Source organism: Scleropages formosus, chromosome 7 (assembly GCF_900964775.1).
Source record: "Scleropages formosus chromosome 7, fSclFor1.1, whole genome shotgun sequence".
Classification (NCBI taxonomy): domain Eukaryota; kingdom Metazoa; phylum Chordata; class Actinopteri; order Osteoglossiformes; family Osteoglossidae; genus Scleropages; species Scleropages formosus.
The window spans coordinates 3,398,916-3,422,168 of record NC_041812.1 but is presented as its reverse complement, the minus strand read 5'-3'; the positions used below and the strand labels follow the sequence as shown (position 1 = coordinate 3,422,168).

At 44.1% G+C, this 23,253-nt stretch overlaps 1 protein-coding gene and 1 long non-coding RNA gene across 2 annotated transcripts; one reads left to right on the top strand and one right to left on the bottom strand.

Annotated features, from left to right (window-relative positions):
• On the bottom strand, nucleotides 1-501 carry LOC108927978 (uncharacterized). Its single transcript, XR_001965637.1, has 3 exons — nucleotides 426-501; nucleotides 290-315; nucleotides 1-185 (listed from the first exon to the last, which is right to left on the bottom strand). It is a non-coding gene; the product is annotated as an uncharacterized LOC108927978 (long non-coding RNA).
• Nucleotides 502-5,393: 4,892 nt separating this feature from the next.
• On the top strand, nucleotides 5,394-11,301 carry LOC108927977 (uncharacterized). Its single transcript, XM_018741695.2, has 8 exons — nucleotides 5,394-5,397; nucleotides 6,495-6,689; nucleotides 7,752-7,896; nucleotides 8,219-8,332; nucleotides 8,916-9,060; nucleotides 9,486-9,634; nucleotides 10,052-10,191; nucleotides 10,399-11,301. Exons 1-8 carry the CDS (start codon nucleotides 5,394-5,396, stop codon nucleotides 10,551-10,553), a joined length of 1,047 nt encoding a protein of 348 aa, XP_018597211.2. The 3' UTR covers nucleotides 10,554-11,301.
• The last annotated feature ends 11,952 nt before the right edge of the window (nucleotides 11,302-23,253 follow it).

The following is a 23,253-nucleotide window of genomic DNA, read 5'->3' as shown; positions in this document are numbered from 1 at the left end:
TTGTTGTTTCCTTCGCGGGGTCTTCGGCGAGCCTGTTTCTGGATCTCTTATGAGCCATCCAGCTTCCACGGTTTTCTCGTAAATTTCATTTGTTTCGTGGATCAAATGTGTGACCACAAATATCATTATAATATCAACGATCCACACCACAAACAAAACGTAGCGAAATGCTTCAGTCAAAAACCCTATGGATAACGGAAGACATTCTCAATATACTTCACATTGAGAAAATAATGCAATTGTAGTTCATGTAAATAATATAATTTAATGTGTTTAAATCAGTACTTACAGGGCTGCTGTCCAGAGAAGTGATCACTGCTTGAACAAAGTTGAACAACTTTACTTTTTGAGAAAACACTCTCTGCAAACAACACAGAATTCTTAAAAATGACGTTAACATGTTAATATATTGTATTTTCCCTTACCTTTGGTGTGTATTCATTTCCATAATGTTTCAGAAGTGAAATAATCTCTTAACCAACTGGTGAAGTTTGATGAATAGCTTGTACATGTAGGAAATGAGAGAACGCACAGGAAATGTGGTGAGAGTCACAAAAAAAAAAATTAAAAGAACAAAAAAAAACACTGCTAAAAAAAGAGAGAAAAAACTGAAGTGCTTACAAAAGCACACACACACAAGTTCTACAACTGCTTGTCTCAAGCAGTGTTGCAGTGAGCTGGAGCCTAACCTGGCAACACAGGGCATAAGGCTGGAGGGAGATGGGATACACCCAGGAGAGGATGCCAGTCCATTGCAAGGCACCCCAAGCAGGACCCGAACGCCAGACCCACCAGAGAGTAGGACCCGGCCAAACCCGCCGTACTATTGCACCCCCTGAGAAGCAAGATTACTGAGGCAGCTCTTCTCATCATAGCTTGCCTGGGGATTAGGTTCGAGATGGCGGTTTAAACCTGTGCTGGCTGCCTAAAACAGAGTGATGTGTCCTCAGCACAGGGTGGGTTGGACCGGGTCCTGCTCTCCGGTGGGTCTGGGGTTCGAGTCCCGCTTGGGGTGCCCTGAGACAGACTGGTGTCGTGTCCTGTCCTGGGTGTGTCCCCTCCCCCTCCAGCCTTATGCCCTGTGTTGCCAGGTTAGGCTCTGGCTTCCTGTGACCCCATGTGGGACAAGCGGTTCAGAAAGTGTGTGTGTCCTCAGCACCTGCACTTTCACTCAGTCCCACTAGAAATGCCTTAAATGACTACTTTTACAGGGGGGTGCGGTGGCGCAGTGGGTTGGACCGGGTCCTGCTCTCCGGTGGGTCTGGGGTTCCAGTCCCGCTTGGGGTGCCTTGCGGCGGACTGGCGTCCCGTCCTGGGTGTGTCCCCTCCCCCTCTGGCCTTACGCCCTGTATTGCCGGGTAGGTTCTGGTTCCCCGCGACCTCGTATGGGACAAGTGGTTCAGAAAATGTGTGTGTATGTGTGTGTGTGTGTGTGTGTGTGTGTGTGACTACTTTTACAAGAGGTCTGGAACGTTGCACTTAGAGTTGGTGTTTTTCTTCAACATAAACAGAAGTAGGTGTGACAGAAATTTTGCACAAAACCAATTTCTAACATTTATTCATTCAGCAGACACTTTTCTCCAAAGTGACTTCCAATGAACTCTACGTAGTGTTATCAGCCCACACACCTTATTCACCACGGTGACTTACACTGCTAGATACACTACTTACGCTGGGTCACTCATCCGTAGGTCAGTGGAACACACACACAACTCTGTCACTCACACACTATGGGGGAACCTGAACAGCATGTCTTTGGACTGTGGGAGGAAACCAGAGCACCCGGAGGAAACCCACACAGACATGGGGAGAACATGCAAACTCCACATAGACTGAGTGGAGATCGAACCCATGTCCTCTCGCACCACCGAGGCACTGTGATACAGCAGCGCTATTAATTGTGCCACCCCGTAACAAAAAAACAGAAGTAATGAACTGTGTTTTAACTGTAATAAAAGACAGAAGAAAGGTTTGCTAGGGGTATCCTTTACTTCGGTCAAAGGACAATTTATAACAGACTTCATACATATTCAACACTTAACCAGTTCATAGTATACATTTCATTGGCTCTAAGGTTGTTTACTTGCTTTCTATAGGTTCTTTGCTCACTGCTAAATAACTTTTCGGAACAGAACGTTCTTCACCTACTAAACGTAGGCGTTTCCATATCAACTAGACTACAACTTCTTGTTTTCTGCTTTGCATCTAGTGAGCATTAGCAACACATTTAGTGTCTTCTGTTATCTGCACAGAGAAAATCAGACAAACAGTACAATAAGGCATACATGAACGTACTACGGTAAATTTTTAAACTTTTCCTGCACATAGGCTTGAGGTTTTATTTGGCAACAAAGATATTTAACTGTACATTCTGCATTCAGAGAAGAGGAAGGCAACAGCAGACACATTATCTGTGATGACCACTCACTTTAAATTTACCACGGTAGACTTTGCTGGTTCAGAAGGTGAAAAGTGGGTTAGCAATTCTTTAGCAAAACCTATTTTCAGCTCTGACCACCACTATCCGATTCCTCCCCTCCTGTCCGTAATGGGCCTCTTTCAAATTTACTTTCAGTTTAAAGTATTAAATCCCCCACTTGCACAATTTCCATGTATCTTCCATCATGTCTTCCATTCATGGAGACAGTATTTTAGAACAAAGGTCATTTATTCTCTATATGGCATTTACCAAGCAGGTAAACAACTAAACATGAGTGAGGTAAACAGGTTTGTAAAAATCCTTACAACAGGACGCCTCTCCTATTCTTTCATTCATACTGCGGAAAATTTTTCTTAAAAATTCCTTCTTTCTTTGAGCAAACCCAAATCATCCTAATAGTTTTCATGAAAATATATACAGTAATCCAAAGCTAAACTTCCAGCAGGTGCTTAACCTGTGGCATGTATAGCTCTGCATAAACAGTATTGCAGGGGCGGCTGGTACTGTAGAGGGTGGACCTGCTGCCTTTGGACCCAAAGGTTGTAGGTTTCAATCCCACCAACAGCTGTACCCTTCAGCAAGGTACTTGCTCTCAATTGCTACAGTAAAATTACTCAGCTGTATAAGTAGGTAAATAATCATTAGTATTTTAACATTGCAAGTCACTTTGGAGAAAAGCAACAGAGAAATTAATTAAAGCAAATACTATTATAAATAGATGTCTCTGTCTATGTGCTACAATTTGTATTATTATGAAATATACATTTCAAAATCTGTGTATATGTAACAGATTTGAATAAAAATGATGACTGGGTTATTTCAAAGTTGTGGTATTGAAAGAGGAACATGATTAAACTGGGTCATCATTAATATAGAGCATGACAAGGACATGTGAAAACATGCCCCAAAGCTCCCGTTTCAGCACCTGGAGCCTTAATTAATGGGACCATTTAATAGTGAAACTCGGCCTGACTCAGTCCTCCAAGAAACGAGCGCCGAAGCATAAAATTACACCAGAGACAAGTGAAATCATTGCAATACGATGGCTTTTCAAGGTACTGCATCCCTTTCAAAATAACCATATTAAAGTGTGAAAATCTCTATTAAAAATCCCGAAGCCAGTTTAATCTTTGACTGAATATTTATGGAAATTTCCATTACAGTAAGAAGTTCAGAGTTCTGGTGATTTTTCCTATTTTACTCTGGAAGTCAGTGCTCTACCATGACCTGACAGTTTGAGTTTCTTTCACGTCGCGCTGTTTATTTACTGCAGATTTTATTTACTGCAATAGCATCGTACTGTACCCGTGACCCGCCTTGCACTAATGACGCGGGTTTTAGTCATTGTTTCGTGTGGTTTGAAAAAGACCTTTTTTTGTTCCAGGACAAGATGCGCTACTGAAGTGCGCGATGGAACTAAGGGACATTGGCGACACCTACAGCCTCTTTCGGGAACTTCTCAATGTTCTCCACCGAAACACAGGCGACTTTGGCGACATCTACAGGCTTTTCCAGGAACTTCTCAATAATGCCTTTCGAAACAGAGGAGACTTTGGCGACACCTACAGTCTATTATGGGAACTTCTCAATATTCTCTACCGGAACCAAGAAGGCCTGGACCCAAACGAGCTCGGGTAAAACACGGCCGTCGACCCACGGCTACAAAGCCCGGAGGAGAGAAACTCACCCACAACGTTCAGAAGTGACACAGAGAATAAGGAGACCTGTACAGGCCACATATGAAAGCAAGAAAAGAGCCGAAATCAGGAGATTTTTTTGAAACCATTTTCTGTGTTCTATTTATCTGTTCTGTTGTATTCTGCTGTATTATAAATGTATTGTGAAAAAAGTGAATAAACATTTAAGCTTATGCTTAAAAACGTTGGAACATTCATGCAAAGTGGGTGGTCTGCATGTCTATACAGTAGTTTAGTTTGGAATTAAGCAATATTTTACATTTACTCATTTAAGTGACGCTCTGCTCCACATCAGTGTAGAAAATGTTAAGGTACTTACCAGTATTTACATAGCTGGATAATTTTACTGGAATAATTTAGGCTAAGCACTTTGCTCAAGGATACTGGGGGGAAGAGGTGGGATTCAAACCCCTGGGTCCAAAGGTAGCTGCTCTAACCACTACACTTCCAGGTGCCCTGTTTACAATATACTTTTACATTGCATTTTATTTGGTATAATAGTGTATTTGAAGGTATTCAATGTTTATAGAATAAAGCAGTAATACTAACAAACTTACTTTTTAAATTGCAATTACTGTGGTTTGTTCAGCTGCAGACGGGGGTGCGGTGGCGCAGTGGGTTGGACCAGGTCCTGCTCTCCTGTGGGGCTGGGGTTTGAGTCCCACTTGGGGTGCCTTGCGACGGACTGGTGTCCTGTCCTGGGTGTGTCCCCTCCCCCTCCAGCCTTACGCTCTGAGTTGCTGGGTTAGGCTCCGGTTCCCTGTGACCCCCTATGGGACAAGCAGTTCCGAAAGTGTGTGTATTCAACTGCAGTATTAGTTTATTACATTTGTTATATCACTTGTGAATTTTATGACGCATTTGTTCAGGTGGGAGGTGGGAGGTGGGGGGGGCGCGGTGGTGCAGTAGATTTGGCCGGGTCCTGCTCTCTGGTGGGTATGGGGTTTGAGTCCTGGGTGTGTCCGCTCCAGCCTTGCGCCCCGTGTTGCTGGGTTAGGCTCCGGCTCGCCGCGACCCCACACGCGAGAAACGGTTTCTGACAGTGTGTGTGTGTGTGTGTGTGTGTGTGTGTGTGTGTGTGTGTGTATTTGTTCAGGCCTACTGTATGACGAAGTCCTCCTGGGGTCAACCGCTGTTATTGAAATGTTACAGGAATACAATTTTCTAATACTTATTACCTAAATGCTACAATATTTGGTTCACACATTCATGCAAATCCGGTAAAGCAAATTAAAAATATAATTTTAACGACCTTTATGCGTAAAATTAAATACAGGCTTTTTAAGGTCAGTTGTTTAACAGGGTGTGTTTGAATGCAACTTATTCTCTGCGTTTCACTGTAATTCTCAGAGCGTGCCATCAAACATTGGGAATTTATTTTTAATTTTTTATCCTGATGAGTTTGTTCAGGCGTTTGTTCGTTCAAGTGTGCTTCCCCAGCAGGCCAAGGCAAGGAAAAGTGGAAAAGGCTTTCTAGTAGTGCGCTTATAAAACTTGGGTTTTACTATAAAGGTACAGTACTATAAGCAAAGACCATTACAAAAACCAAGTGTCCTCTCAGTGTCTTGTATAATGACAGCATACTTTTCTTCCAAATAGTTATAAAACATAACCATGAGTCACACTGGGGATGTTGCACAGCAGGTCACTGTGAGATTATGAAAGAGCAAGTGACGCTTATGAAACATACGCGTTGCAACAAAATAAAATATAAATAAAATGAAATAAAAAAGGGGGAAAAAAAATAAAAAAAACTGGAAAGGATGTGAGAAATGTATCAGATCCTAACACTTTCGTTTTGCAACACACACATAATCCGCCTCCTAGAAGAATGTTATTGACGCGCGAGGTGCGAAGTTTTTCCTCTCCATTTTCCCCTCGCTGCTCAAATCCCACCGCAGTAAATTTACCCCGCACGTGAGCGCGTGCGTGACGCGGGTTCCAGACCCTCCTCCCCGCGCCGCCTGTTACGAAAGGAAAATTGGCCACTTACGCAACGGAGAAGAATAAAACGAGTTGCGCGCCATCGAGCGGGTCACTCGGACCCGCAAACTGACCATCATCGTCCGTCGGTGGCTGAAAGGAATTTTTTTGGTCTCTTCCCCCTCCTCCCCCCCCCGCAACGGTAAGGGTATCGATCACGAAAAGGCGATCGGGAGCGCGTCGCTGCGGGGGGGTGTCAGCGCGCGACCGGCTCGCTTCGCTTTTCGTGCAGCGGCTGCAGTTTGATTCGGAAACAAAACGAATTTCTGGGGGTTCAGTATTGAAACGTGTCCCGCGTTACAAGGAGGAACAAGGAAGGTAAAAAGTGGGTAAAAGGGAACGAAACGCGTTTTGAGGGCGACACGTGACGTGAGCACGGGGACACATTCGTTCATTCTTATTCGTGTCCCGTCTGTTTCATTCTCACCTGTTGAACAATGTTCCCCCCCCCCAGGTAACGGCAATGGGAGATCAGAGCCCCGCGCGCGTTGCGGTCCTCGCGCTCGCAGCGCTCGCCTTCTGCGTAACGGTCGCGATCAACGCGTTGGCCGGATCCGGCAGCAAAGGAGGTACGTTTCCGGCGAACAGCCCCCCCCCCCGACGGGCTTGGGGACCGGGGTCGAGGCTGTGACCGACCGCTGGGAGCATAGTGCTCAAGCGTCGCTGCCTTTGGACCCGCAGGTTGTTGGTTCGAATCCCACCTCCAGCTGCAGTACCCTTGGCTTGAGCAAGGTACTTATCCTAAATTGCTCCAGTAAAATTACCCTGCTGTGTAAATGGACCCACGGTTGTACTGGTTTAATATTATAATTCTTTTCTAAGAAAAGAGTCATATAAAGGGAAAAAAAAAGTGATTTGTTTAAAAATGAGCACAAATCAAACTTCATTCACTGGACTCTCTTCTCCAGAGCAACTTACAGATTTACTCATTTATACAGCTTGGTAATTTTACCGGAGCAATTCAGGGTAAGTACCTTGCTCAATAGCTGGAGGTGGGATTTGAACCAGCAACCTTAAGATAAGATGATAATTTATTGTCATTGTATGCGATACAGTGAAATTTAGTCTGGCAACCCTCAGAACAGCAGCAGAAATAACACACACACACACACACACACTCTCTCTCTCTCTCTCTCTCTCTCTCTCTCTCTCTCGGAACTGCTTGTCCCATACGGGGTCACGGGGAACCGGAGCCTACCCGGCAACACAGGGCGTGAGGCCAGAGGGGGAGGGGACACACCCAGGACGGGACGCCAGTCTGTCGCAAGGCACCCCAAGCGGGACCCGGCCCAACCCACTGCACCACCGCGCCCCCCCCAGAAATAACATAAAATATAAAATAAATAAATAAGAACTGTATTCAAAGGTAGCTGCTGTAACCACCGCACCACTGGCGGATTTCACCGGAAGGTCTCGTTTTGTTGCAACCTGTACAAACTTGACTATAAATATCAAGATCCATAATGGAGACAGTGATTTAATAATCTCTATAATCCAAGATATTGTAAAATTTCCACATCCATGCTATGTGTTTTTTTTTTTGCTGCAATTGTTAAAACTATTGGTTTTGTACTTACTGGGCCCTGTGATCATCACCCGATAACATCCACCGTTTCTTCAACGTCCTGCAGGTCCCTTCCATCAAAGCACAGGGAACGTATCGGCCAAATACGAAACGGACATAACGCCGGCGGGCTGGACCTTCTCCATCTGGGGAGTCATCTACGCCTGGCTCTCTGCTATGATGCTCTACATCGTAACTGGTTTGTGCCGGAGGTATGAGGAGTCCCGCAGCCAACCTTACACCACCCCGACCGAGATGCCACAACAAATCGATTAGAAATGTTGTTGGACAGCGTGGCAAAACGTTCACTTGTGTCTAGTTTAAGTGCGATAAAGACAATTTGTGAACTTTTCAAAAGTGCTTTGGGCAGAAATGCGTCAAAGTCCTTGAACCATCGTGTCTGAATAGTGTATTTTGTTTGACTAGAGTATTGATTACTCCAGCCTCTGCTATTGTTATAATTTGCAGAAGATAATTTCTATTAAATTGATACTTATACTGAGGTAGCGAGTGATTGTGTATCATTGTGTCCAGGAATTCCTATGGGTGGACGTACTGTAAGCCTGCAGTCCTGCCCTATGGCTTCTTCTTGTCTTGGACCCTGAACATGATTTTAAACATCGTGTGGTTGTTCCTGTGGGACAGAGAGTAAGTAGTGTCTTAATCTGTCACATCTGGATATGTTATTATGGCTGATTAACCCAAACTTCCTTTATTCATTCCTTTTATAATTTATTTCAGTGCATTTTTTTTGACTGTGCCGTCTTTTGTTTTCAAGTTCAAGTTTTTCTCGCATAACTATGCTAACAAGCATACATTGGGTGGCACAGCGAGTAGTGCTGCTGTCTCACAGTGCCTGGGTGGGGCAAAAGGATATGGGTTCGATTCCCTGCTCAGTCTGTGTGAGTTCGCATTTTCTCCCCGTGTCTGTGTGGGTTTCCTCTGGGTGCTCTGGTTTCCCCCCACACTCCAAAGACATGCTGTTCAGGTTCGCCCATTGTGTGTGTTCCACTGATGTATGGATGAGTGACCTAGTGTAAGGAGTGTATCTAGCAGTGTAAGTCACCGCGGTGAATAAGGTGTGTGGGATGATAACACTACATAGAGTTCATTAGAAGTCGCTATGGAGAAAAGTGTCTGATGAATAAATAAATGTAAATTTCAGTCTGTGCTGAGAGTTTGTGGTGAAACATAATATGGATTTTAATGGAAATGTTGTGCTCTCTCGAAGGCAACTTGTTGCAGGCCTTGTTGTGTTGGCCCTCATCGCTTTCACCAATTACCTCGTCATTTTCTTCTGCTGTCACGGGTTGCATTTATACGGGGCTTGGCTGAACAAAGACCACAAAGTGGACCTCTGGGCCATTCGGGTGCTGGTGAGTTCACTCATTTTCCAAGCAAATATAGTGCACTAACAAGCGTTGCTAGATCCATAATGAACCACACGGCTTATGAGTAATACAAAGTAGCGTTGAGCAGATTTTTTAAAAAAAAAAAAAAACTTTGTTACAAGATTGAATACCTTACCGACACATTGTTCACACTTAATTTTAATGTTAATTTAAAAAAAATTTGCTTTTTTCTGACTAGATAAATTAGACACGTAGACACGAAGAAAGAATAGCGTATCATCTGATGTTCTGAACGAGTCCGATTTATTCTGAGGATCCTCTTAGTACACGTGGGTAACTTCATGTGGGAAAGGTCTTGGTGTTTATTGGTTTTATTTATTTATATATGTACACACACACACAGATATATAGTGTGGGGTTTTTCATGAAGCACTCTTTGTGGTCCTTAGATCCTGAACGGTGTTGGAGTCTATGCAACGTGGACCACCATAGCGACGCTGCTCAACTTCAGCGTTGTGCTGGAGTACAGTGCGGGGGCGTCCAGAGCCGGAGCAGGAACCGTGGGTCTCTCTCTTCTTTTGGCAGAGGTGATCATATGGTAAGAACAGTGTGTGCTTGTATCCCATAACCTGCTGTGCTCCATATGATTTGATAGGATTGTCTTTATTGATTAGTTGGTAGGTTGACTTATTCGTTCAGCTGACAAAGCAGTTTATTATCACTCACCTTTGCATACAGCTGGGTAATTTTACTGGAGCAATTTAGGGTAAGTACCTTGCTTAAGGGTACTACAGCTAGAGATGGGATTCAAACCTGCTACCTTTGGGTCCAAAGACAGCAGCTCTGACCACGACGCTACCAGGTGTTCTAGTTGATACCAAAGGTGGCTCAGACATGTGTGAAATGGAAGAGAAAGAGTAATTTTTAGTAGAAATTCGACTGGGGGCTTGATGTACAGTAGGTCCCGAAGTGCGTTACCGGAGTGGTGAGTCTCCTGCTGGGTTAATTCTTCCAGGTTCATTTTGGAGAACGTTTTGCTGGAGAGACACGTACGCTACCTCCTCACGGTCTACCCGGTGGTGATTGTCGCCTTGACCGGCAACGTGGCGAAACGTTACGACCCCGCAGCTCCCAGTCGGAACAGCATCTTTACAGGTGGGCATAAAATAAAGGTGGGCGACTGCTGGCGAGAAGAAACGCCGGCTTCTAGGGAAAGGTCTCGTAGGAAAGGTCTCAAAAGGAACGGTACACAGATTTATTCCTTTATTCATTGTAATATGAGCATTGAAATGATTGAATGGGCTCTTCGCTTACGTCGCAAGGGATTGCTGTGTATTTTTATTTATTTATTTCCTCCCCCAGCTGTTCTCCTGGCCTTGGCCTGTGCGCTCTTCGTTCTGCGTGTTCTCTTGGTGGTATTCAGATGCTGGAAGCAGCCTCTCTACCGAGGCGAAAACACAGAAGCCCTGATGTCACCCTTAGATATTGCTGAGAAACAGAAAAGAGTCTTTATTTAGCCAAGTGGTCGTGTATAAAAGAGTCATCTGTTAAGGTCCAGTGTCTCTTATTTTGGGCCTCCTTTTAATAACAGAATAAATAGCGGTACTGTAACGTCTCACCTCAAAAAAACCTGTCAGCAACCCCACTCTTACACAAAGCCAATATCCGAATATTTTCTTTTATTTTTCTCTAAAGAAATCGAGGGCTCTCATCGGGTAAAAGCAGGAGCTGTTGAACCGAACCTCATGGCGATAAGGTTTTTTACAGTCAGTACTGGCGGTTTGTCTCCGTACTGTGTTAAAACGAAAATGATAAAAAAAAGTCAAGTAAACGGCTGAGAGGATAAGAAACTTTTCCGACCTATGGTCAAACATCACGCTCCAAATTTAATTAATTGATTAACGAGTCTATCAGTCTTTTTGCAGAAAACACCTTTACAGTAAAACAATTAAAAAGGGGCTGATGTTTTACTTATTAACCAAATGACACTTGTACCAAAAGACTCCTTTATTTAATGTTTACATTATTTACATTATATTAAACTGCAGACAGCTACTCATTCAAAAGTTTTACAGATGTTTGGGTAAAATACCACCGAATGATGAATGTGTGGTACACTGAGCATTGATCAGCATATGCCATTGTATCGGATACTAATTTTTGATAACATTGTGTTCATTTTCACGTTTTGCTCATTTAACAAATGTATTACATATTTCACTGTTTCTAATATTTTTGGAAGTAATAAACTGTCTTTTACAGTCATCGGCAAAGATTCTTGGCTTTTATTAATGCCGATGATGTTTAGTGACTGTTATCCTGATGGAAAAAATTTAGAGATAAAGGCTTAATAAAACTTATAGTTTTCTATATAGAGATGCATATGTAGGGACAGCTTCTAGTGGAGTGGTTGGATCCAAAGGTTGCAGGTTCTATCCCCACCTCTGGCTGTAGTACCCTTGAGCAAGGTACTTACCCTGAATTGCTCCAGTAAAATTACCCAGCTCTGTAAATGGGTAAATAGTGAGCTTGTGGTAATTATAACCTTAACATTGTAAGTCGCCTTGGAGAAAAGCATCAAATAAATGTAAATACTTAGAGTCTGATTGAAGGATGATGGATTTCAAACATTTCACTTCCTTCAAATATATTTGGAGAACTTTGTCGAATTACTAATTAGGCAGTTTTTACCTGGACATATGCAGCAAAGCTCTGCTCTCTAAACATGTAAATATAAACTGATGTAAAAGAGAACTACAGTAAAGGTCAGATTTTCTCGTATTCACGGGTTTAATGACCAGCTGGAACCATTATTAAATTTTTCATTTTAAAAGCTCACTTTGCTTTAATGGTCATAAATTCCATGGTAAATATGAATGTACAGACAGTTAAGCACAGTCGGATTTAGGGAACACATGGATCACAGGCGGTACAGTAGTACATCGCACAAAATTACAGATGTACAGAGAAAACCTGTCACGTTCTATCGATCAAACTGGATAACTCGCTCGTTTGTCCGACCTCCTTGGCTAAGAGTCCGGGAGTGACGATCGACCCAAGTCCGCCTTTCTCTCAGCACATCAAAGCCACAACCCGGACATGCAGATGCATCCTGCATAATATCCACAGTCCTTACCTCGCAACTGACTCTGCCCAACTACTTGTCCAGGCCGTGATGACTTCCCGTCTGGATGTGTAACTCTCTCTCGTTTGGCCGTCAAACCTCTACAGCTTCTACAAAATGCTCCTGCACGAGTGGTGTTTGACTTGCCAAAGTGTTCTCACATATCTCCTCTACTCGTCTCTCTGCACTGGTGTCCTATAGCTGTCCAGATCAAATTTAAGACCCTGGTTATTGTGTACAAATGCATCAATAGAACTGCTCCCAGCTATTTACAGGTTTTGATCGACCGCTACACCCCTGCTAGACCCCTTCGCTTGTCTACTTCTGCTCGCTTGGTGGTCCTGTGCACAAAAGGTAAAGCACGGAGGTTCATGGTTCTGGCTCCGCTGTGGTGGAACGACCTCCCTCTGTCACTCAGAACTGCTGAATCTCTGTCCACATTTAAAAAGAGTCTGAAACCTCACCTCTTCCAGACTCACTTCTCCCATCATCTAAGTTCATGTAAGGTGTAAATGTTCATGCACCATAAGTTTAAGATGATGCCGGATAAACCTTTACACAGCTGCTCCTGTAATACAATGTAAATGTTTATATGTATCTCAAAAAAAATATTACTAAGAAGGTGATCAGGAATCGTGGATATTCTGATAAAGTTTGATGCAGCTTCTCGTGTAATGAATGTTGGTTCATATGGTGGAAAGAAAGAAACTGCACTTAAGAATCACACGTCTGCATCTAAGTGTCTCTTCCTGCTAATGTAATGAACACATTGCATTTTCTGAGATTTATGTCACTTTGGAGAAAAGAGTCTGCTAAATGAACACATGTAAATGTAAATATTGTTAAGTTACAACTATGCAGGTGGGTAATTTTTCTGGAGAATTTTTGACAGTCAATACCTTTCTACAGGGTACTATAGCTGGCTTTGGTCTGTGATGTAGCTGGTAGTGTAGTGGCTACAACCGGTGCCTTTGGCTCTGAAGGGTTTGGGTTTAAATCCCACCTCTGGCTGTAGTACCCTTGAGGAAGGTACTTACCCTCAAGTTGCTCCAGTAAAGTTACCCAGCTATATAAAGGGGTAAATAATTGTAATTTGCTTTGGAGAAAAGCATCAGCTGAATGAATAAATGTATAGCAGAAGCTAAGATCTGAACCAGCAACCTTCAGATCCAGCAGTAGCTCCAACCAGTGCAGAAATAAGAATGTCTTCCATCATAATCAGTAAAGTCTTTTCTTAACCACGTAGCTTCACCATTGTTGTACATGTCTGGCATTGCGATGCGGCTTTAAGGAACACACACGGTGCCATCAAACTGCAGGGAATGTGCAGGACGGGACCACCTGAGGGCACCAAAGTCTTTTTTTGGACCGATTTGTTGAGCCTTTTTTGGATGATCCCTTTGCTGGACACACTGCTCTGAACATTATACACTCATTCATCTGTTTGTACAGCAGAGCGATGTAATAGCCTCTCACATGTATAGTACAGGGAGCTTGAGAGTCATCGGCTCACCTCAAACGCGTCTTTGGGCGTTGGGAGGAAACCAGAGCACTCAGGGAAAACCCACACAAACATGAGAACATACAAAGCCCTGGTGCTGGGAGGCATCAGCACGTACCCGCTGCGCCAGCGTGCCGCCCTGTGTAGGGCTGAACTATGAACCGGACTTCCCGGAAGCGTGAGCTCATCAGCTGGGCTTAAATAAACAGCAGAGTGTAAACATACATCCTTTTACCTTCTATCGAGAAGGTGTCCAAGTCAGACTTAAATTACACCACATTGAATTTTACATTATTATAATTTTTCTAGGGGGTGCGGTGGCGCTGTGGGTTGGCCCACGGTCCTGCTGTCCGGTGGGTCTGGGGTTCGAGTCCCGCTTGGGGTGCCTTGTGACGGACTGGCGTCCCGTCCTGGGTGTGTCCCCTCCCCCTCCGGCCTTACGCCCTGTGTTGCCGGGTAGGCTCCGGTTCCCCCGTGACCCCGTATGGGACAAGCGGTTCTGAAAATGTGTGTGTGTGTGTATAATTTTTCTCCTATAAAGGTAAAATGTTGCATTTTTCTCTTGAAAAAGTGTTTAGATGTAAAGGCCCTATAAAAGGCATTTATAATACATATTATACATTAAGTGTTAGATATTTTAATCCTTCAAAACATACAGCGATCACACATCATTCGGTACCACATTCTCTGAAGGCCCTATACAAGAACTTCTAAAAAGTTTTCACTGCAGTTTTTTATATCATCTTGAGTACCAAATTAAAAGTTATAAAAGGCACTAGTGTGAAGATTTATTATATTTTTGTTTTGGAGTGTTGCAGAATAAAAAATAGTAATAGCACTACTGGCAACTGAATTAATGTGGAAATTTTCTGATCTTAAAGTATAAAGTGCATATATACATATATATGCTATACTTCCATCTGAGAGAAAACTACCAGAATCTGTTTGTAGGGAGTCCCAGTCTAAACTGTCATACAAATCAAGTCTCGAGGAGAAATCAGAAAGAAGAGATAATAAATACAGGGCAATACAATTTAAGGCAGCCAAGAATGTGAAAGGAGGTAGGCGTGATGCAAAATGTCATGTAGGACCCTACAGCAGCCGCTTTGGTCGTCCAGGATACAGACCGGGAGAAACAGAACAGCCCAACTGTGAGAAATAAATGCTCAGAAATGACTGATGAGTAGCTGGTTACTAATGTCCTTATCAAAGATTATAATATAATATATACATACACACTGTCTGAACCGCTTGTCCAATACAGGGTCGCGGGGAGCCAGAGCCTAACCCAGCAACACAGGGCATAAGGCTGGAGGGGGAGGGGACACACCCAGGACGGGACACCAGTCCACCACAAGGCACCCTAAGGGGGACTTGAACCCCAGACCCACTGGAAAGCAGGACCCGGTTCAACCCACCGCACTACCACACCCCTAATGTAATCTAATATAATATAATATAGTCCTTATCAAAATGAAATTATTATTTTCTTTTCACGTCCATGGATGCTCAGACGCTTTTTTCAATCTGTCATGGAATAAGGATGTAATGTGCTGCTTGAAAGTATGTGAACACCGTACTTCCATCAGTTTTACCATGAAATGGTTATTCAGTGAGAATCGGTGTTTCTCATGTGACATAATAGGTGTATAATGACCAATGTGGTCCATATGTTTCTTTACAGGAAATCGTGTGGTAGAAACACACAGGTACTACAGGTGTAAAAATAAGTGAAGCCCAAGTTACATTGATTAAACCAAGTAGGTAAGTAGAGTTAGGTGTGTAAATCATAGTCATTTATTCATTTTATACGTTTAAGTTTCAGAGCATTATTATAAGGTTATAACATTTCCGATTAGAATAACGAACATCCCTATAGGGTTCACATACTTTCAAGCAGCACTGTATTTTTTTCCAAGGTGACCCCAGTTACGCATTTCGAATCATAACAGCAACGATGTGTCTCTTGATCATGTTTTATGATGTTCGCTGCTGAAATGGTTGTTACAGCTGATATTGGGTCGAGAAAAACCGCCTCTTTGACTGAGAACACCTTCAGAGCGACACAGAATTTGGTGATGGAGTGATTTTAGCGGATCGGTGAACATGTGGGAAGGAGACAAAGAGAAGAACTGGTGATCTGTCATGCAGGGATCAACAGGGGGCGCTATGTTACAGAGTAGAGGTCAGGATGTGTGCAGAAGTGACACGGAGAGGAGAGCTTTGGAGGATTTTTTCAGAGATGCTCAGTAGACTTTGCCTTCGGGAGGAACCGAACACGAGTCGAAAGGCTGAATATTTATTTCCGCGAACGCAACCATGATGGTTACATGTCTGCCCGGTTGAGTCGGCGAAGGTGCTTTCCAGTGACGGAAACTTCAGGTGTCAAACGTCATCATTCTTGAAGCAGCTGAGAGGCTTCGAAAACCACCTTTAATTTATTGACGTTTCCCTGCACCGCAGGACACGAAGAAGGTTGATGGTGTTCGTAGCTCGGGTTGTTGGGATCCAACGCTCAAGGTCATCTCAAACCAGCCAATCAAATCGAAGCCAAGGAAGTTTCCAGCTTCCAGACCCAATATAAAGACTGACCTTCAAACCTGGATTGCACATGTTGAGCACTGATGATGTCACCTCGATTGACGATGAAATGTTTACAATCTGAATGCCAAGCTCGGCGAACACCTGGACATCTGGAAATGAAGAAGAGCCCGAAAGGGAAAGATATTCAAAGCAAACTCCACATCCACACGATTGACTGTGTTTGCAAGTTCGCAGCCCTGATACGTTTAGAAAACGATCCTTTTCATGCGATGCAGTTATAACAAGTAGTTCCGAATTACCGTGCTAAAAATACTGAATTCCTGTATGGGGGGGGGGCACCAGACCTTTGGAAAAATTCCATGCTGTCACAGCTCTTAGGGCAGGACAGCCGACGTGTGTTTGTCCCTCATCAGTGATCACACACGGCAATTTCCCAGTCCCGCGTTTCTCCAACGGTGCTCCCACCCCAAGCCAACGCATCCCCCCACCAGCCCCCTCCCCCCACCCCCTCGAGCAAGTCAGGCTGCAAAGGCCAGCCTTGTTTCTCTAAGTCATTCCGACAGCTCCATTTGTGAGGCAAATCTCCTTTGGCAGCAGGCAGACTGCGGAGTTCCCATTCGCAATCAGTGCAACGTTCGCCCTCTTACTGCTGCCTCCCCGGTCCGCCCTTCGCAGCCCAAACAAATCAACACTCACCCCACACCCCCTGCTTTGCCCCAATCCCACACTCAGCAGATCTCCTGCCACTTTGCTCCCCCACTACTACACAACTACAAATTGCCCCTGTCTTGAGTCTCCCCAAAAACACACTTTTCCTCCACTTGATTGACGCTGTTGTACATGGAAACCCTTGAATGCATTAGTTCTGTTGTGGTTCCACGCCCATTGTTCCGCTCCACCTTGGACCAGTCATTCCATAGTGGATGCGGAATGCCACTAGCTGTCATTACAACATGTGTTTTACATTTATATACATATATATTGAGCAGATACTTTTCTCCGAAGTGACTTCCAATCAGCTCTGTGCAGTGTTATCAGCCCACACACCTTATTCACCATGGTGACTTACACTGCTAGATACACTACTTACACTGGGTCACTCATCCATACATCAGTGGAACACACACACACTCTCTGTCACACAAACACACATTAGGGGGGAATCTGAACAGCATCTCTTTGGAGTGTGGGAGGAAACCAGAGCACCCAGAGGAAACCCACACAGACACAGCAAGAACATGCAAACTCCAAATAGACTGAAAGGGGATCAAACCCACATCCTCTCGCACCACCCAGGTACTGTGAGACAGCAGTGCTACTCGCTGTGCCACCGTGCTGTTTTTTGAGCAGAACAAGTGCGGTGATGGCAGCCTGGCAGTGATGGTATTGGCGGGGGAGGCACTGATGCAATTTGTAGGCGTTGCTCAGATTGGTCAACAAGAGTATAATTTCAGCGAGAGTTTAATTTCGGGAATTACTGGGTGCACTTGTTCTCCCCGCAGCCCGGCCACCCACGGAGTCAGAGCAATCGCAACGTAAAACCCATTAGGGTTGATAGATGAAGAACAGCAGAAGGAGGACGAGACGACAGCATCATTTGTCGCGGTTTAGTACGGGATTTGCTTGGTTCAGACTGCTTTTAAATGAGGCACAGAATTTCTGTGAATGTCAGGAGCAATCACAAAATATTCTATTTAACTGACCCTCTGCTGACCTGTTTTCATCCAAAGAGATGACCATTATGTGTGTGGGACACTGGGTGTTTCCTTCTATTTGTAGTTTTGTTTAGTTGGATAAGTAAACTTATTTCACACCAAATGTTTGCTGTTAAGTTCAAAAAGCTTCACCACTCAACACATCCCTGCTCAGTCTGTCTGGGATTTCCAAGTTCTCCCTGTGTCTGTGTGGGGTTTTCTCTGGGTGCTCTGGTTTCCTCCCACACTCCAAAGACATGCTGTTCAGGTTCGCCCATTGTGTGTGAGTGACAGAGGGTGTGTGTTCCACTGATGTATGGATGAGTGATCCAGTTTAAGTAGTGTATCTAGCAGTGTAAGTCACCATGGTGAATAAGGCGTGTGGGCTGATAACATTACATAGAGTGCACTGGAAGTCGCTTTGGAGAAAAGCATCTGCTAAATAAATAAATATAAAAATATACCTAGTGCACCTTTTCACATAGACTCACAAGGAGCTGGTGCTTTGAACTTCAGCAATAAAAATGAAACATTGCAACATGGGACAACCTTTTTGCCATTTCTCACACACTCACACACACATTTGCAGAACTGCTTGTCCCATACAGGGTCACGGGGAACTGGAGCCTAACCCAGCAACACAGGGCGTAAGGCCGGAGGGGAAGGGGACACACCCAGGACGGGACGCCAGTCCGTTGCAAGGCACCCCAAGCAGGACTCAAACCCCAGACCCACCGGAGAGCAGGACCCGGTCCAACCCACAGCGCCACCGCACTCCCCCTGCTTTTGCCATTTCATTGTTCTTCTTTTCAATGTACGGTGGCACAGCAGGTAGTGCTGGTGCTTTACAGCTTCTGGCTCGTGGGGTCGAATGTGGCCTGGGTCTGGCTCAGCCCATACAGAGTTTGTATGTTCATGATCTTGTCCTGTAGGTGCTCTGGTTTCCTCCCACAGTACAAAGACCTGTTTTTAATGGCAAGGCACTATTTATTGGTCCAGAGCTGCTGCAGCAGCATATTCCACTTTGTCTGCTGTGATCCATTCTAACTTTTGCAAATGATGAGGGTTGTTTGTAAATGGAACGATACCGGAAGGGGGTCATCATCTCAAATTTGCCTGGTGACGTGACTTCAGAAATAAAGGCCTGGCTGACTGAAATGTAGATTGCAGATTTAATGGAGCGTAACTATAAAAAAGAAGAAAATGAGTGGAGGGCTAGAGAACAGAAGACCACCTAGTTCATCTGTGATGACGCACCATGCAGAAATACTAAAAAGAAAAGAAATGTTTTGAAATTACATGTTTTAATGGAAGTGCGGGCACAACTTTATCTCCTTCAGAGCGTCTGTGGAATAAGTGCAGATATACCATATCACACTGATTTATTAACTGAAATTTTCTTTGGCAAGTCTATATCTGCTGAAAGGAGATTGAGTTAAAAGGGAAAGAGTATCTTTGATTACCACGACCTCATCTAATTCATTTATATTAATCAGCTTTATAGAGGAACTTCATAGTTTCTGACAAAATTACAGAATTATATGATGATACCGATAAGATCTTATTATAACCCTTTGTTATTATGAAAAAGCCGTTTCTTCAGCTGCAGTATGTCCACTCTGTCATATCAATCCAGGACGAAATAAAAATGACTGGTGATTTTGTATATTTACCTGCAGCTGTAGACAATATTATCCTACCTTATCATAAAGCACTTAGAAAAGTGGGCCGGAGGGTCAGGGGCACAGTGTGGGCAATGGTTCCCCAACAAACAGAGGTGTTTATCTGGAAGCAGCCCGCTACTTAATCGAAATGCATGCAATGGTGTACAAAGCTCTGCTTTACATGCATTCTTTATCTTTTATGCTCAGCTGAGATGGATGACATGAGCGCCGTCTCTCGCCGATTCGTCATGAACCACTGAACTTGTCTGCTTATTTTGCAGGACAACAGAGACAGAAATGCAGCCCTTAATGTGTTCACTGACAAACCCCCGGCCCTGTACCCACCTGCCCCCATCTGCTTCTAATCCCATCCTCTGCTGGCAGAATTTGGGGGGGTGTTGTGGTCTGTAGTCACTGTAGTCTAACCTGAAGCTCAAATTGCTACAGGATGGCTCCACAAAGCAAAAAACCGAGTTGGGTGGGTATGACTCCTATACCTGTCAATCAGCAGGGATGGGTCAATAACTGATAGCGAATGCTTGCGCTCGGACAAACAGCGTTCTGGGAGGACCTGTGAGTTGCTGCAAGAGCTAATAGCGGCGCAAACAGACCGATAAGCCCTGTTTATAAATTCAATTAAATTACATTCAATTTATTTTCATAGAGTGCTCTTCTCACAGTGACACAGAATGCTGAACAAAGGACCAGAGGCACAATGCAAATAAAAGGTTGGCGATACATTAAATTACTACAATAACTATGTAATTATTAAAGTTGTAAGTAAGCCAGCTGGCCATGGAAGTAAGGAACAAAACAACTCCCAGTCGAAAGGCAAGGAAGAACCTCTATGGGTTGAAGTGCCAATATTGCCCACCACTCTTGGGCATTGTGGATTAAAGAAGACTTAACCCAACTCATACGCCTATTTATAACATTGTCCCTAGATACTAATAAATTGATGTCCCGGTTCACACAGGCATGTCTCATCCACCATGGCATAGTATCATCAGCTTCCATGAACGTGAAGTACTGGGATCACAGCTGGGGATAGTGCTGGTCTAGTCACGGGGACGCAATTCTCAAGAAGAATGGCAGAACATTTCTCCAGAAATTTGTGCAACACTGGTATCCTCAATGCTGAGGATTGAGTCTGTCATCAAAAATAAAGGTAGACATGCAAAATAAAAGATTTGATTCTTAGTAATGAAAGGTGTGCTGACTTCTGTTGCACTGAGTTCCTACTGTGGGGGCTGTATTTTTAATATAGTAAATCTAAAGTGTTAGAATTTTTACAAAAAAAACAAATACCCTACCGTTCAACTTAGAAATAATGAAATTATTGAGAGGTGATACAATTTTGAATCGTTTAACATTTAAGTGATATTGCACAGGGGTGTCCTCACTTCTGTTGTATGCTGTACATCTGTCATGGATACGTCACAATTAACATATTAGTCTTAAGTATGGATTTAAAGACTGAGACAGATGAGATATTCCTGACAATAACAGGCACACTATTCTGAAGCTTAGGTACTCTATAGCTAAAGGCACAGCCTCCTACTGAGATCATATTTATTACAGGTACCTTAAGGCAACCCACATCTAATGAATAAAGACAATTTTGTGGAACATAAAAATCAATAACCTCACTAAGGTAAGCTGGAGCAAGGCCATTTACTGCCTTATACATCAAAGTTAGATCTTACAATCCATTCTAAATTTAACTGGAGGCTAATTCAGAGATTAATGACTGGTGTTATACGGCCATACTTCTTAGTTCTTGTAATGATTCTAGAAGAAGTATTCAGTACTAACTGTAACCTGGATACAGTCTGGTACAAACAGCACGATAACAGAGCATTACAGTAATCTGGCATGGGGGTGTGGTGGCGCAGTGGGTTTTGGCCTGTGCCTGCTCTCTGGTGGGTCTGGGATTTGAGTCCCACTTGGGGTGCCTTATGATGGACTGATGTCTTTTTCCTGGGTGCGGCCCCTCCCCCTCCAGCCTTGAGCCCTGCGTTGCCGGGTTAGGCTCCGGTTTGTCGTGACCCCGCTCGGGACAAGCAGTTTCAGTCAGTGTGTGTGTGTGTGTGTGTGTGTGTGTGTGTGTGTGTGTGTGTGTGTATACAATAACCTTACCTACTCGAAGCAAAAGCATCATGCTTACTTAAAAATTGTCTTAATTTAACTATCTACTGAATAGCCATGTTTTCTCTTTGTATTTGATCATAAACGCTTTACAGTTAATGAACTATTATGAACATATTTGACATAGAGCAGTGTTTGCAATCATTTTCTTCTTCTCCTCCTCTCTTCCCCCCCCCCCCCCCCTCCTGGGGCATAGGCTGCCAATGAGGGCTCTCCAGGTGTCCCTCAGAGCTGAGATGTCATAAAGTTTCATTCTTGGCGTTTCTGTAGCTGGCAAGGTTTTCACAGTGTGGGGTAGTTAACCCCACGCCCACCTCTCCTCCTTTCTCAGCCGGGCTTGGGACCATCCGTGGCGGAGCTCCTATCATTTTACACAACCCCAAATGAAATAGTGATTTCGGTAAAACAGTGATGACTCTCTCCTGTGCTTGAATGTACTGAGCTTTTAGCCAGGCTCAACAGGTGAATAAAGTACAGATGAAATTAGGATGTACCGGCCTCGGCACTTTGATTGGATTGGACCGAGTTCCCTCTTGGACTGTACTGTTCTCATCCCTCCACACTTGGTGCTGATGACATGCCAGCTGCGTGTCCCACCTGTGAGGCCGAGTGCAAAAGCAGCTGACAGATGAAGAAGGGCCAAGAAACCAGAGTTGACATCCCAAAACCAGGACACTGGAGGTCTGCTGTAGAAGACCCCTGAGCGATAGTGGGCCGGTCACCTTCTGTCCCATACCCTGTATTTTATATTGTATTTACAAAGGCTCTTTCATGCTGGTGGTGAGTGTGGTGGCACAGCGGGTTTGGCTGGGTTCTGCTCTCTGGTGGGTCTGGGGTTTGAGTCCTGCTTGGGGTGCCTTGTGATGGACTGGTGTCCCATCCTGGATGTGTCCCCTCCCCCTCCAGCCTTGTGCCCTGTGTTGCCTGATTAGGCTCCAGCTCACCACAACACCACTTGGGACAAGCAGCTTCAGACTGTATGTGTGTGTGTGTGTGTGTGTGTGTGTGTGTGTGTCACTGTCTCTCATGCTGTTTGGCCCCCGAACAGCATCTCACACACTGAGGGCCAAGATGCTCAAAAACTGTTTCCCTTGGTTTGAAAATGCTGCAGAAGTTCTGCATCCAAGATAACTGACTTGCTCATACAGTAAAACAGTGTAAATTAATGGCTGGAAGAGCTGTTTAAGTTCCTTTTGTTTCGTTTTATTCGTCAACTCAATAAACACGAGGGAAAGCCATCCTGACATAGCTGCAGTTGTGTTTCAGAAACGTACCTGTTGATGAACAGGTGATGTTTGGCAATATACATAATGTAATGTCTCCACTAAAAAAGTTATGTTAAAAATGAATGATGAATAATGAATAACACAAAATAGTTTCATTAACAATTTGAATAATTTAATACACACACACACACACATTTTCAGAACCGCTTGTCCCTTATGGGGTCACAGGGAACCGGAGCCTACCCGGCAACACAGGGCGTAAGGCCGGAGGGGGAAGGGGACACACCCAGGACGGGACGCCAGTCCGTCGCAAGGC